This window comes from Giraffa tippelskirchi, chromosome 5, assembly GCF_054371585.1.
Source record: "Giraffa tippelskirchi isolate mGirTip1 chromosome 5, T2T-mGirTip1v1.2.pri, whole genome shotgun sequence".
In the NCBI taxonomy this organism is placed as follows: domain Eukaryota; kingdom Metazoa; phylum Chordata; class Mammalia; order Artiodactyla; family Giraffidae; genus Giraffa; species Giraffa tippelskirchi.
This window is the reverse complement of record NC_137279.1, coordinates 103,038,046-103,054,555: the sequence shown is the minus strand read 5'-3', so window position 1 is coordinate 103,054,555 and position 16,510 is coordinate 103,038,046. Positions and strand designations below refer to the sequence as shown.

Below are 16,510 nucleotides of genomic sequence, written 5' to 3'. Positions count from 1 at the left end.
ATTTGATAAGAATTTCTGTGTAGTTGCTAAATACCTTCTAGCATATTTTATTAATAACTGATTTATTTAATAATTTTTCAAAGATATAAGGGTGTTGGATAGATTTTAATTTTTGTTTCTAATTTGACAGATGTTCAGAGATAACTCTCTATATGCTACTGATTCTTTGAAACTATACTAAGATTTTATGATGGATTTCTGTAGGTATAGTTTTCATGAATGTTCCACATATTCTTGGAAAATTCATTAACTATTATTTTGACAGTGCTCAGTCATGTCTGACTCTTTGCAACCTCATGGACTTGTAGCCTGCCAGGCTCCTCTGTCCATGGGGATTCTTCAGGCAAGAAAACTGGAGTGGGTTGCCATGCCCTCCTCCAGGGGATCTTCCCAACCCTCCAGGAATCAAACCCAGGTCTCCCGCATTGCAGGTGGATTCTTAACTGTCTGAGCCACCAGGAAAGTCCTGCTCTGTATATAACACAGTGTTAAAAAGATGTTCTCCCTGTCTTGGAGTGTCAGCACAGGCCTCTGCTGATGTCCCTTAGTCAAACGACAAGGAGCATCCCAGTGAGTCAAACAAAGATGGATTCATTGATGCTTTTTGCTGTAGGGAAAATTACACTAAGGGGAGATGTGGTGTCTCAGTTAGTGAGTGTTAGGAAGGGCTTGCTTATTATGGGATTTGTTCTTGTGTTAGGGGATGATATTGGGCTTCCCAGCTGGCTCAGTGGTGAAGAATTTGCCTGCCAATGCAGGAGACACAGTTTCGACCCTTAGGTTACGGAGATCCCCTGGAGAAGGAAATGGTAGCCCATGACAGTATTCTTATCTGGGAAATCCCATGGACAGAGGAGCCTGGTGGGCTATAGTTTATGGGGTCACAAAGAGTCAGACATGATTTAGCGACTGAGCATGCAGAAGCCTGTAGGTGATATTGAGATAGGTTTAAAAAATTCAGTGTATAGTGAACATTATCAAAGTTACAGGCATAATCAAATATACTCCTGATTTTTACTAGCAGGTGGGAAGAATTGGGCAGAACTAAGGCTTTAACTGATCAACAAGCAGCAATGACTTAAATTCAGGAGTCTGGGTATTTGTTAATATTTGCAGCTAGTAATTATTTTAAAGGTTATTGCTGTGAGATACATGTGTGTGTTTTTGCTATTGTAAATGTGCTCTTCTCTTTAATTAAGTCCTCAAGTTGGGTTTTGTTTACAACAAAGGTTTTTCTATAATTTTACACTGTGTTTATTCACTGAATTTCTAATGGTTTAGGTTAGGTTTTTAGTAAGTTTTCTTGGATTGTCTAGGTATACAGTCTTATTAATCTCAGAGGAAGATACCTTCTCTTCCTCCTTTCCAATTCTTCTATGTAGTGTCCTGCAATAACCATAGTGAAGAGATTCTGATGTAACATGATTATTATTTGGTGTCCATCCTCTGCCACGTCCTTGTTCTTAAAACTTTTCCAGGAATGAAGGGAAAGGGGTGATTGAGGAGAGACAGGAGAAGGAGAGAGAAACACGGGACAATTATTACAGGAAGACATAACCTGGGTCATTACATACCAGTATTTGCTGGCTTAGATTGTCTGAAATAGATATAAGAAGCAGGCGATGATTTACAATGTTCAGTTCAGTTCAGTCGCTCAGTCGTGTCTGACTCTTTGCAACCCCATGAACCACAGCATGCCAGGCCTCCCTGTCCATCACCAACTCCCAGAGTCCATCCAAACCCATGTCCATTGAGTCGGTGATGCCATCCAACCATCTCATTCTCTTGTCTCCCCCTTCTCCTCCTGCCCTCAATCTTTCCCAGCATCAGCATCTTTTCAAATGAGTCAGCTCTTCACATCAGGTGGCCAAAGTATTGGAGTTTCAGCTTTAACATCAGTCCTTCCAATGAACATCCAGGGCTGATCTCTTTTAGGATGGACTGGTTGGATCTCCTTGCAGTCCAAGGGACTCTCAAGAGTCTTCTCCAACACCACAGTTCAAAAGCATCAATTCTTCGGTGCTCAGCTTTCTTTATACTCCAACTCTCACATCCATACATGAGCACTGGAAAAACCATAGCCTTGACTAGACGGACCTTTGTTGACAAAGTAATGTCTCTGCTTTTTAATATGCTGTCTAGGTTGGTGATAACTTTCCTTCCAAGGAGTAAGCGGTTTTTTTAATTTCATGGGTGCAATCACCATCTGCAGTGATTTTGGAGCCCCCCAAAATAAAGTCAGCCACTGTTTCCACTGTTTCCCCATCTATTTGCCATGAAGTGATGGGACCAGATACCATGATCTTAGTTTTCTGAATGTTGAGCTTTAAGCCAACTTTTTCACTCTCCACTTTCACTTTCATCAAGAGGCCCTTTAGTTCTTCTTCACTTTCTGCCATAAAGGTGGTGTCATTTGCATATCTGAGGTTATTGATATTTCTCCCAGCAATCTTGATTCCAGCTTGTGCTTCTTCCAGCCCAGCATTTCTCATGATGTACTCTGCATATAAGTTAAATAAGCAGGGTTTCAATATACAGCTTTGACATACTCCTTTTCCTATTTGGAACCAGTCTGTTGTTCCATGTCCAGTTCTGATTGTTGCTTCCTGACCTGCATACAGGTTTCTCAAGAGATAGGTCAGGTGGTCTGGTATTCCCATCTCTTTCAGAGTTTTCCACAGTTTATTGTGATCCACACAGTCAAAGGCTTTGGTATAGTCAATAAAGCAGAAATAGATGTTTTTCTGGAACTCTCTTGCTTTTTTGATGATCCAGCGAATGTTGGCAATTTGATCTCTGGTTCCTCTGCCTTTTCTAAAACCAGCTTAAACATCTGGAACTTCACAGTTCACATATTGCTGAAGCCTGGCTTGGAGAATTTTGAGCATTTCTTTACTAGCATGTGAGATGAGTGCAATTGTGTGATAGTTTGAGCATTCTTTGGCATTGCCTTTCTTTGGGATTGGAATGAAAACTGACCTTTTCTAGTCCTGTGGCCACTGCTGAATTTTCCATATTTGCTGGCATATTGAGTGCAGCACTTTCACAGCATCATCTTTGAGGATTTGAAATAGCTCAACTGGAATTCCATCACCTCCACTAGCTTTGTTTGTAGTGATGCTTCCTAAGGCCCACTTGACGTCGCATTCCAGGATGTCTGGCTCTAGGTGAGTGATCACACCATCGTGATTATCTGGGTCGTGAAGATCTTTTTTGTACAGTTCTGTGTATTCTTGCCACTTCTTCTTAATATCTTCTGCTTCTGTTAGGTCCATACCATTTCTGTCCTTTATCGAGCCCATCTTTGCATGAAATGTTCCCTTGGTATCTCTAATTTTCTTGAAGAGATCTCTAGTCTTTCCTATTCTATTGTTTTCCTCTATTTCTTTGCATTGATCGCTGAGGAAGGTTTCTTATCTTTCCTTGCTATTCTTTGGAACTCTGCATTCAAATGGGTATATCTTTCCTTTTCTCCTTTGCTTTTCGCTTCTCTTCTTTCATAGCTATTTGTAAGGCCTCCTCAGACAGCCACTTTGCTTTTTTTTGCATTTCTTTTTCTTGGGGATGGTCTTGATTCCTGTCTCCTGTACAATGTCATAAACCTCCGTCCATAGTTCATCAGGCACTCTATCAGATCTAGTCCCTTAAATCTATTTCTCACTTCCACTGTATAGTCATAAGGGATTTGATTTCGGTCATACCTGAATGGTCTAGTGGTTTTCCCCACTCTTCAATTTAAGTCTGAATTTGGCAATAAGGAGTTCATGATCTGAGCCACAGTCTGCTCCCGGTCTTGTTTTTGCTGACTGTATAGAGCTTCTCCATCTTTGGCTGCTAAGAATATAATCAATCTGATTTCGGTGTTGACCACCTGGTGATGTCCATGTGTAGTCTTCTCTTGTGTTGTTGGAAGAGGGTGTTTGCTATGACCAGTGCATTCTCTTGGCAAAACTCTATTAGCCTTTTCCCTGCTTCATTCTGTACTCCAAGGCCAAATTTGCCTGTTACTCCAGGTGTTTCTTGACTTCCTACTTTTGCATTCCAGTCCCCTATAATGAAAAGGACATCTTTTTTGGGTATTAGTTCTAAAAGGTCTTGTAGGTCTTCATAGAACCGTTCAACTTCAGCTTCTTCAGCATTACTGATTGGGGCATAGACTTGGATTACTGTGATATTGAATGGTTTGCCTTGGAAAAGAACAGAGATCATTCTGTCGTTTTTGAGATTGCATCCAAGTACTGCATTTCAGATTCTTTTGTTGACTATCATGGCTACTCCATTTCTTCTAAGGGATTCCTGCCCACAGTAGTAGATATTATGGTCATCTGAGTTAAATTCACCCATTCCAGTCCATCTTAGTTCACTGATTCCTAGAATGTCGATATTCACTCTTGCCATCTCCTGTTTGACCATTTCCAATTTATCTTGATTCATGGACCTAACATTCCAGGTTCCTATGCAATATTTCTCTTTACAGCATCAAACCTTGCTTCTATCACCGGATCCATCCACAACTGGGTGTTGTTTTTGCTTTGGCTCCATACCTTCATTCTTTCTGGAGTTATTTCTCCACTGATCTCCAGTAGCATATTGGGCACCTACCAACCTGGGGAGTTCATCTTTCAGTGTCCTATCTTTTTGCCTTTTCATACTGTTCATGGGGTTCTCAAGGCAAGAATACTGAAATGGTTTGCCATTACCTTCTCCAGTGGACCACATTCTGTCAGACCTCTCCACCATGACCCGTCCGTTTGGGTGGCCCCACACGGCATGGCTTAGTTTCATTGAGTTAGACAAGGCTGTGGTCTGTGTGATCAGATTGGCTCATTGTCTGTGATTGTGGTTTCAGTCTGTCTGCCCTCTGATGCCTTCTCTCAGTGCCTACCGTCTTACTTGGGTTTCTCTTACCTTGGACATGGGGTGTCTCTTCACGGCTGCTCCAGCAAAGCACAGCTGCTGCTCCTTACCTGGGACGTGGGGTAGCTCCTCTCGGCCGCCGCCCCTGACCTTGGACGTGGGTAGCTCCTCTCAGCTGCTCCTTCACCGTCACAGCTTGCAAGTCTCTAATTATAGAACCCAGACTCAACCCTAACAATTTATGCTAGGGCAGCCTGGCACCAGGTAGTGCGAAATAGCAGTCAAGTATTAATTATCCAGAACTCCTACCCACTAGTCAACAGCTAATTTGCCTTGCTCACTTAAGTCATTTTGCAATTCTGCAGTTTCACAATTTATATAACTGAATTTGAAACTATATTTGCTTCATGGATTATCTGTTATAAATAACAATGTTGTTCAGCATGAAATCATCTCCATAAATTAAATTAATGAAAATCAGTAACTGAAAAAAGGAAAGAGGGAGGAAGAAAGGGAAGCAAATGGAATCAGTGAGGAAATATAGGCATATACTATAAAATATAAAGCATTAATGCTTTATAGTTTTCTAATGTAAAATTATATATAGTTATATATTATAATATTTCTATTAGGTGTTTATACATTTCTGTCAGTATTGTAGATACGTTTTATTAAAGTATAACTCACCATAGTAAAATTCACTAATCTTAAGTAAATTTTACATAAAATATTGTATATGTATACATTCATGAAATCGCCACCAAAGTCAAGTATTTCCAGTCTCCAAAATAGACTTTTCTTACCATCTTCTCAGCCAAGACCCCTGTCCCTCCAAAGTACCCACTATTCAGATCCTTATGAGCTGTTTGCTTTTCTGACTCATATTATGTAATCATACAGAATGTATTTTTAGTGTCTGGCTTATTTTGTTCAATATTAAGTCAGTGACAGCTCTTCATATTGCCGCATGTTGTTCTTTTTCATTTCTGAGTGGTATTCCAATAGAGTGACAGCACCATAATTTATCCACCCTAACTGTCTTCAGTTTGAGTACTCAAAGTGGTGAAGAAACACACTAGTTGACCAGGAAAAGAAGTTAAGTCATGATTGTCAATACATGATTTTTTTACTTTGTGTTTCTTGCCTTCACATGTCAATGGCAGGCTGTCAGTAGAAGTATTTTAGAAATGTTATCATTGGAACATTGTAATTAATTCAATTACCAGGAAATCAGCTTCCACATGAGCAATAAATATATATTCTTCTTCTAACTTTTTATTTTGTATTGGGGGAGACCTGGGTTGGGAAGATACCCTGGAGAAGGAAATGGCAACCCACTCCAGTATTCTTGCCTGGAGAATCCCGTGGACAGAGGAGCGTGGTGAGCTACAGTCCAAGGGATCACAAACAGCTGGACACGACTGAGCAACTAACATACATAGCCAATTAACAATGTGATAGTTTCAGGTGAACAGTGAAGGGATTCAGCCATACATATACATGTATCCATTCTCCCCAAATGCCCCTTCCATCCAGGCTGTCATATAACATTCAGTGGAGTTCCATGTGCTATACAGTAGGTCCTTGTTGGTTACCCATTTTAAGTATAGCAATGTGTACATGACCATCCCAAACACCCTATCTAATCCTTCCCTTCTATCCTTCCTCCCAGCAACCATAAATTTATTCTCTGAGTCTGAGTCTGTTTCTGTTTTGTAAGCAAATTCATTTGTATCATTTCATTTTAGATTCCACATATAAAAGATGTCATACAACTGTTCTCCTTCTCTGACTTACTTCACTCAGTGTGACAATCTCTAGGTCCATCCATGTTGCTGCAGTTGGCATTGTTTCATTTTTAAAGACTGAGTAATTTTCCATTGTATATTATTATAAAAAATGTTATCATTGGAGGGAAAACTTTTAGATACTGTTGTGTTTTCACCTTCCAGATCCACTCTCTTCCTTTTTCCACCAAGATCTCTCCTCCAGGAAGCTGACCTGTATCAACAGTTCAGTTGCAACAGACTCCCATATGTTCAGACTTCCACATGGATTCAGCAAATACAAAGTCCAGGGTGGAAGTGTGGTGGGGAATGAGATCAGGGTGTTCATTTCTTGGCTTCCTTGTAATGAGGGGGCCTGGGGCTCATGGTGCCCCTGGCAGAAGTCACAGCTTTCTTTGAGTTAACTCATTCTATAGGACTCCTTCCTTCCAGTTTTCAGTAACCTCTCCCAGCCTTTTCCTGCTTTGGACCTGGGAGTGGTAATCGATGCTGATGATAACCAGGACTTTTTGCACCACCCCTTAGGATTCCCCAACACTCCACCCCCCACAGCCCTTAGGCTTCCCTCAAACCCTACATGCATGTCATAATCAGTTTTGGCAAATAGCCCTTCTTGAATTAAGTTTGCCCACACTTTGCAGTTGGGACCTGACTGGTGCAAATATTTCAAATGTGTTTTGTTAAGGTCCATTTCAAAAGAAGGAAAAGTTATATTCACTCCGTTTCACACACATTCACACAGCTACAAATACACACCACAACCACACATGCTTGTGCACGCACACACACACACTTCACGTGCACCACCTCTCTTTAGGACTTTTGCAAGCACTTGATTCATATTTCACTTAAAAAATACTGTCACCAGGGAATTCCCTGGCAGTCCAGCGGTTAGGACTCTGCACTTTCATTGTCGCTGACCCGGATTCGACCCCTGGCCGGGGAACTGATTCTGCAAGCTATGTGGCTTGGCCTAAAAAAAAGAGAAAAATACTGTCACCAAATGAGGTGAATTACCCAACTACCACGCAGCAAGCCTGAGAAAGTGTTCATTGGGAGAACTTGGAAGCAGAAGTAGTAACAGACTTGTAGATTGCCGAGTGCCCATCACATCATGGAAAGTGTGCAGACATTAAAGATGACTGTTCATTTATCATGTCCTGAGAAAAGAACTCCCTGCCCCTCCTTGAGCTGTGAGGCCTTTTAGCTACATGACAGGGAAGCCCAGTCCCCCCTCTGGTGTGACCACGGCCTGGGGTCCAAGTCTATTGGTCCAGCTGTGTGATAAAGCAGCCCAAGATTTCCAGCCCTGCTCTCCCTTCTTGCATTTCATGCCCAGGAAAGCCTTGGACAGTCCTTGCATGATCAAGCACTAGGTTTCTATACTTCCAGCTGCAGGAACAGGATATGATGGACAGCCCAGATCCACTCAGTACAGCTCCATGGAGCAAATTTTCATTGCCACAGAATCTGAAAGGCTCTAAGAAGCCAGCCTGCAGAGAACCAGACTTAGGCAAGACATTCCTTAGCTCTCAAATTCATTTTTCTTTTACATCATTTCAAAACCCAACATGAAGACTCAAGTGTATTTTATATAAAATTATAGCACTCTCAGAATAACCCCAGTATGATACCAATTGTGTTTAAAATATAGTATCAATGTCAAATATTTGTGGTCAAACACCTCACTGGTTGCCTTTACAAGTAAATATATGAAAGAACTTGGTAATGTGTGTATATATATATATAGAGAGAGAGAGATGTATATATGCAAAATATTTTATAGCCATATATGTTAACTCTATCCAAAATTTAAAGAGGAATAACATTGGAAATTAATGGTTTAGTTAACAGCACAATCAGTTTTATTAGTTATATCCTAAATTTCAATTCTTGCTTTAGCAGATATTCTACATTTCCATTAGAAAGGACTTCTTCCTGAGCCACTGTCCATTTAATGCACAGAAAAGCAACTTAGTCTTGTGATGCTTCCTATTTAGCAGAAGCTTTTCCTCAAGAGCATTTATTTATTCTCTGTCTGGAGAAAGAATGAGTAAGTGAAAGTCGCTAAGTCGTGTCTGACTCTTTGTGAACCCATGGACTATACAGTCCATGGAATGCTCCAGGCCAGAATACTGGAGTGGGTAGCCTTTCCCTTCTCCAGGGGATCTTCCCAACCCAGAAATTGAACTGGGTCTTCTGCATTGCAAGCAGATTCTTTACCAACTGAGCTATGAGGGAAGCCCCTTATGGCAGAAAGTGAAGAACTAAAGAGCCTCTTGATGAGGGTGAAAGAGGAGTGAAAAAGTTGGCTTAAAACTCAACATTCAAAAAATGAAGATCATGGCATCAGGTCCCATCACTTCATGGCAAATAGATGGGGAAACAACGGAAATAGTGACAGACTTTATTTTGGGGGGCTCCAAAACCACTGCAGATGGTGACTGCAGCCATGAAATTAAAAGACGCCTGCTCTTTGGAAGAAAAGCTATGACCAACCTAAACAGCATTTAAAAAGCAGACATTACTTTGCTGACAAAGGTCCATCTAGTCAAAGCTATGGTTTTTTCCAGTAGTCATGTATGGATGTGAGAGTCAGACTATAAAGAAAGCTGAGCACTGAAGAATTGATGCTTTTGAACTGTGGTGTTGGAGAAGACCGGAGAGTCCCTTGGACTGCAAGGAGATCAAACTAGTCAATCCTAAAGGAAATCAGTCCTGAATATTCATTGGAAGGGCTGATGCCGAAGCTGAAACTCCAATACTTTGGCCACCTGATGCGTAGAACTGACTCATTAGAAAAGACTCTGTTGCTGGGAAAGACTGAAGGCAGGAGGAGAAGGGGACAACAAAGAATGAGATGGTTGGATGGCATCACCGGCTCGATGGACGGGAGTTTGAGCAAGCTCTGGGAGTTGATGGTGGACAGGGAGGCCTGGTGTGCTGCAGTCTATGGGTCGCAGAGTCAGACACAACTGAGTGACTGAACTACTACTACTTGGACAAAGAAAAAAAGACTAGTGCTAGGCTATATGGGATTCAGAATGAAAAGAAAATGTTTTCTCTCTCAGCAAATTATGACATCATGAGTTAAATCATTGCAAAGTAGGGATGAAGAATGGAAAATAAAAACTTCCATGTTGAGCTTGACATGTAACTTTTTTATTTTGTGATAAAAATGCTTCCATATAAATTTTGTTGTAACTACTTTTAGAATGAAACTTTGAAAATTAAAAACAAATTGTGCATTTTCCTTACCACGTATAGTTAGGAATATGCAGTCATTTTATTGGTTATTGGGTTTCTCATACAAACAGATATCATATCACTTTTAAGAGAAATGTACACAAGTAAGAAGCCACAGTACCGAACAGTTATGAGTGGGAGCCTCAGGGCACATAAACTTGTCCTCTCAGTCATCGTACATTCAGTGTATTAGTTAAGGCCAAAATCCCCAAACCACTTGCCAACGGAATATTATACCTTTGGTTCTCTTTTATGCAAGAATTATGAACTAGCAAACTTAACAATGATGAGAGAATGGACTTGTGCATCATAGCTGATTGCTTACATAAAATCTTTAACTCCCACTCTCTCGTTCCCTCAAACCTCTCCCTCCCTCACCAACATGTAAATCAGAAAATGATGCTTAATAAAAAACAAAAGAAACAAACAAATAAGAAATATATCCCCAAAGGCAGACAGAAGATGACTCAAAGGAAGAATTTCTAAAGATAAAACAAGAATGTGAGGGACAAAGAGGGTGACCTAGACCTGTCATAAAAGATGTTTCCCATACAAACTTAAGTCTCCACTTCAGAACCCAGATGAGAAAGTAATTCTTCATCTTATTTTCTCTTTTACTCAATACTATACAACTCACAGGTTCTTAACAATCTAAGTGACTCATAAATGCTTGAAAGACAGTGTCTTCTTCCTTATCACTGAAGCCTGTTGTTTGTAATGGCAGCTTTCATATTTATTTCCACAAAACCCAAAGGATCCCAAAGAGGAGCAAGCTAGTAAGGCCCACAGTGTGCTTGCAGATGGAGAAGGCTATAAGGGATCGAGCTTCTGGATCAGAGCTGACACTCTGAAGAAGAGGGGCTGGAATGGGATGACAGAGAAGTGGAGATGTGGTGGGGTCCACAGTAGTCCATGGAAATAGGTCCTCCCCATCTGTGAATCAATGAATGGGTCCAAGGATAAAGAGTCACCATTCAGAATGATAAAATGCTTCACACTATGAAAGGGGTTGGTAGAGTTACCACATGAGAGAATAAAATACAGAATAAAAAAAAATAATCTGCTTATGTCAGGGAAAAATGAAGTATATTTTTAGTTCAGTGAACTTGGGCAGGACTAGAAAAACTCTTTGTAAACTTCCATGCTAACGGACACATACGGTTTCCACATGAAGCCACAGACAGATAAATCTGGTAAATGGGAAGAACTGATAAACACTCTCAGGCAAGGCAGTAAGGAAAACTATCACTGAAGCCAACATGGAGTGGGCAGACCACCTATTAATATCTACAAAATGCCCCCAGAAGAATTAATTTTCCATGTGTCATGGTATCATAGCACCGGGCAAAAGTGACAGTGTGGAGACAGAACCAGTTGTTAGCTAACTCAGGGAGAAGAGGAAGAAAACTACTTTTCTCCTCTTTCTAGTGTTGGATAGAATGCTTGTGTCCTTGACAGAGGGTCAAAAAAATTGCCAAGACCACAAATACAGGAAGCAGACTTCGGTGAGATGCAATCACACTCTGAACATGAAGGTGACAAGACAGTAAGTCTATTCTTGTCCATTATCATCTAGAAGGTGACTCTATGAGAGGAAAATATCCCTGATAAATGTCTATGTTACTTGCCTAATGGGGAATCCCATGACCGCCTGAAAGGAAAGGAAATGGGAGTGAAAAATAGCAAAGGCTACCTCATAATTCCTCACTTTCCAACCTTCTTGTAAGACTGGCTTTGGCCACAGAAACTAGGCCAGCATTCTATCTCCCACACTTGAACATAGAAAACCCAGGTGTTCAGTGAGAACCTACTGGGTGCACCAGTAATCAGACCACAAAGTGCGACAGGAAGATAGGTGAAGGGGCCTGGGATCAGAAGGAATGTCAGGAAGTAGAGACTGTGACCACCTGACTAGCGGAAGGTGACTGTCATGGGGGCTGGGGAGGAGGCCCTTGAGCAGACGAAAGTTCAGTTCTAAATGGCAAGGGAATGTCATTTTAAGGCTCAACAACTACAACAATCTCCATCTGCTGGATGTGTGAGTGAAGCAGGCCGAGGGCTCTAACGCCTGTAACAAACATGTTTGATGCTGGCAGTGAACAGAATGCTTGGCAGGAACTGGTTAGTGGGTAATCACTTCTTACATGAGTTAGCTTATCGCTTGGCTCTCTTGGTCATTCCAACATTCCAAACCTTGGTCTGTTTGGGTTTTGTTTTTTTTAAGGGGTTATTTTAGCTACACTGCCAAGGATAAACCTTCACACTTACTAGGTGAACAAATGGAAAAAAAGATCCTTACTCTTCTTCCTGGTAAGGTTTGTAGGAACCCAGTATGTAGGCAAGAGAATTTAGGTGCAGCTTCTTGAAGGGGGTCCTGGTCCCCTAAATGGGTTCAAAGAAAAATATTTTGCTCCCCTTCTTCTTTTAGGAATGATATGTAGGAGAAAGGACTATGTCCATTTTCTAAAGATACATACTTGAAAGGTTTCTGCTGAGACCATTAAGGTAAACCCTATGAGGCTCCTAGGGACACTGGGAAAACAGAAGGGAAAAGGGAGGCTGCAGGTGCCTCCAGAGCAGGAATGATTCAAAGCACAAAGGTCCTGCCCTGGACCATGCAGGTGGGGTTCCAGCCACAGAGAGGTGCACAATTAAAGCACCAAATGGAGTCAAAAGGATTTTCCAAGGATGAGAATAGGAGACAGGTCACATCTGGCAGAATTCCATGGCACAATTCCCAGTAGGAATCTACTGCAGAATCTTCTCATGGATATGGCAGAAGCCCCCAAGGCTGAAAAATGCACTCCAGGCTGCAAGAATGTCTACAACAGGCATCCATCTTATTCTCTGTATTGAAGAGAGGAAATGTGGTCCCAAGTCTTGTATTCATCTTGCAGTTCCGTGAACTTGGGGACTTGACGGACAAGAGATTACAAGGAGCCGTGTCCTTTCCGTGTTCCCCAAACCCTGCAGATGCACAGTGAAGCTAATGAACTCACTTCTTTGTGTTATCTACAAGATAAGAGCCTCTCCTCTCTCCTGCCTCCAGAAGCTGGTTCCAGAGATTTCTTCATTTCTTTCCCGGATGACCTTCATTTGTTCCTCAGCAGCATTTACAAGAGGAGTTCTGTGTCTAGGCTGGAGGCAGACTCTTTCATGCATAGACCTGCATGTTGCTGCGAGGTGGCTCAGACATGTGTGTCCCAGGTCCCCGCTGACCTCCTCCAGCGCCCCCAGGAGTGGGGCTGGTGGTCACATCTGACCAGTCAGAAGCTGAGTGGGGTGATGAACTTGACCACTGGTCAGGAGACTCTGGGGACGGTGTCAGGTAGGGATGCTCACCCTGGAGGTGACCACTGTGACTGGGCGTTCTCTCAGCAGCATTGGAGGAAGCATAGCTATGCTGTGATGGGGGTGTGGGATACTTGCCCACGGAGGCTGGGAAGGGGTGATAGGCTGGGAGAATGGTCTGAGCAACCTGCCCATCCTGCTGGGGCATCATGGCTGTGGGAAAAGCCATACTGGGCAAACGAGCCATTTCTGGAATCTGATACATGGTGGGCAGGGTACCTGCAACGGCTGGAGGGCAGTTGGATGGAGGCTGGGCAGCCCCAGTTGGTTGGGCAATGCTGCCTTTGGGGATGAGCTGGAAAGTCACAATGGGGGGCAAGGGCTCTCGGGGGGTGGTTAAATGCTTCCCTTCGGGCAGCCTGCTCTGGGGAGCTATGCCAGGGTGGGTGCCCTCAGCTGGAGCCAGGACCATACCGAACATCTCGTTGTACTGGCTCTCATTCATCTCCACGCGGTTCATCCAGTCGGCCGGGACAGTGACTGGATGTAGCCTACCCAAGTTCCCCGCGGTGCTGCTGCCTGGGGGCACGATATGGTGGTGGGACAGCAGCTGGCTCACTGAGGGAAGCACAGTGTTGGCCCCATGAGCCAAGGGCTGCATCTCATGAAGGTTAGAGAAAGACAGTGCATGCTGTGCATGGACTGGGGCAGCGGGGGCGGCAGTGGCCAGCATGGGGTTAGGTGAGGCCTGTAAGATTCCGGGGGATGTGATCATTGGAGAGGAGGTGGTGTCAGAAACATATGTGTGGGGAGATTCTAGGGAATCAACGGGGGACAGAGTCACTGAGCTCTCAGACAGCTGGCCCTTGTCACTCAGAGACTTCTTCCTCCTGTTCCCCTTGGCATCCTTGGCCTCCTTGGCAAGGTTAGGGAGGCTAGTGGGCACGGCACTCTTGGTGTTAGGCCGTCTAGACTTCTTGCCCATTGGGGTATGCTTCAGACTGAGGAAAGATCTGTTGGGCCCACAGATGACGGGTGAGAGTGCAGAAGTCAGCACTGTGCCGGGAGGGCTGGGGGTCACGTTGTACTCGTCCAGCAGGCGCACGATGTCATGGTGCATGCGGTCCCGGGCTACGTCCCGGGGAAGACGATCCATGTGGTCTGTGATGTCCCGATTGGCAAAATGGTCTAACAGGATCTTGGCTGCTTCATAGCTCCCCTCCCGGGCAGCAAGAAACAGAGGTGTCTCCTCCTACAGAAAACAAAAAAAAAGAAAAAGCCCATGCAGAGCGCATTTTAATAACACTCCTGAGAATACAGCCATGTTTCTCAATCTTTTTGTCATCACTCCTTTAGACATTTTTTTCCTAACTGCCTTCCCACATGAAATTTTAATACCACAGATAAAAAGTGTGCACCTACCTATGTACTGAATGGCTATCTGTAATTTATACATAAAGAAAAATTATTTTACTCCTCCCCAAGAGCCAGCTTTGCCCTACTGAGGGCTATGTCTTAGTGGGGAAAGTGTGAAATAAAGCATGTCCCTGAGCCATAAATTCACCTGCAAGAGCACTGAGCTTATCAAAATAGGGTTCTAAAAGGAATAACAGAAATAAAGGTATGAGGGGAAGAACCTAAAGCATGTAGAGAACTGAGAAAAATAAGGGCAAGTGAAAGAAAGAAAGACAAAACATCTGAGACAAAGAACAAAATAATGGAAAAGAGGATATGAACAGAGAAGATAGGTGAGCAAGAAAAGGAAGCATGACATGGAAGTCAAAGGAAGCAGGAAAACATCATGTAGGAGGACGTGGAGCATCAGGAAAACAAATAAGAACAAACAAGTGAAAAGGAAGAAAGTGTGTGTGAATAGAACAAAGACCAGGAGAAAGGGAAATGTCAAAGATGGAAAGGCAGAAAAGGTTACATCAAAGTTATCAAAGGGACAGCCTGGTGCAGACTGAGAAGGCTAAGGGTCAACCCTGACACTTCACTGGATAAGCCCAATGCAAGCACTCAGGCTCTCTGGACCCATTTCTTGCCCAATCTGCTTCCATCTTTGTCTATTCTCATTAGAACAGCTACAGGAGAAAAGGAATGGCATCATTCATAATCTGAGGCACTGCTGTACCTGCCCCCCAGCTCAGAGCCCAGACTGTACCTTGTTGTCCTGCATGTCTCGGTTGGCCCCATTTTTCAACAGCAAAAGGGTTGCCTCCACATTATTCACAGCAGCTGCCCAGTGAAGGGCAGATTTTCCTGTGGGGAAAAAACATTTTTATAAGCAGACAGAGTAAGAGGTCATGTCCTACTCCTCCCATCGGGAAGTGTCATGACTTGTACAAGGAAACCTTGAACTTCTCAGACAACAGCTGGAAGCCACCGGAAAAACCAAAGTATTATCTTCATTTTCCCCTGTTCTAGAAATACTTCAGTACAGGCTGCCTAGCTTTCAGAAGACCTCTAAGTAAAAGGATCATCTGTCTATGGTACCACAGCCTTCGTGTGGCAGTATCTACCCTGTCACATGCTGAAGACAATAACCTGCTTATTTATTACATGCCAGGATATACAGTTAGAATATCTCACCACCCTACCCCTTCCATGAAGTCAGCTCTCATATCCTCATAATAAGAGTGGTATACCTGAGAACCTACTCAGGGAAACCTCTCATAGACCTGCTCTGAGATCCAAGAACTCTCACTAATAATCCCTTCCCAACTTCATCTGTGGACTTCGCACTGTCTCAAATCTCTGAACTCAATATTGCAAAACGAAGAAGGAATAAATGAATGAATGAATCTTCAGTAGATTCGGATCTGAGACAGCTCTTTAAGGATCATGCAACAATTTCTTTCCCTAGAGGCCTGCTTTGCAGGTAGGAATATGAATCCCTGATTCTCATCCCTACCATGGTCATCCACTGCATTCACATCTGCTTGGCAGTTGATCAGTTCTGCCACCATTCCCTCCACAGCCAGGCGGGCAGCCAGGATTAGGGGTGTAGTGCCATCATTCATCCTGGCGTCTAGATCAGTTACTCGGTTGCGAATCAGTATCTAGAACACAAGAAAGTACAGAAAAGAGAGTCAGCCAAATACAAAAAATAATGAAGCTAAGATAAGAGCATCAGAGTTGAGGCTGTACTGTAAGTTCCTGGAGAGCAGGGAATGTTTTGCTATCTTTGTGTCCAGGTTCTCCTAGGGTCAGTCAACTAATATTTGTTGAATGAATGAATAAAGGAATAGGATGAATGAATATACAAACAAACTCAAGCTCTACAATGGCTTTGTAAACTAACGTACTTCTGCTTTCTAAAGAAATAA

At 42.9% G+C, this 16,510-nt stretch overlaps 1 protein-coding gene and 1 long non-coding RNA gene across 2 annotated transcripts in view; one reads left to right on the top strand and one right to left on the bottom strand.

The window, feature by feature from the left end:
• LOC145504808 (uncharacterized) overlaps positions 1 to 16,510 on the top strand; it is a 74,622-nt gene that overhangs the window by 39,223 nt on the left and 18,889 nt on the right. The window lies entirely within an intron of this gene.
• NOTCH2 (notch receptor 2) overlaps positions 9,785 to 16,510 on the bottom strand; it is a 176,475-nt gene continuing 169,749 nt past the window's right edge. The window contains exons 32-34 of the mRNA XM_081486126.1: positions 16,096 to 16,243; positions 15,346 to 15,443; positions 9,785 to 14,433 (exon numbers count right to left, since the gene is read on the bottom strand). Coding sequence (XP_081342252.1) covers positions 13,045 to 14,433; positions 15,346 to 15,443; positions 16,096 to 16,243 — 1,635 coding nt within the window. The 3' untranslated portion in view covers positions 9,785 to 13,044. The remainder of the gene's footprint in view (positions 14,434 to 15,345; positions 15,444 to 16,095; positions 16,244 to 16,510) is intronic.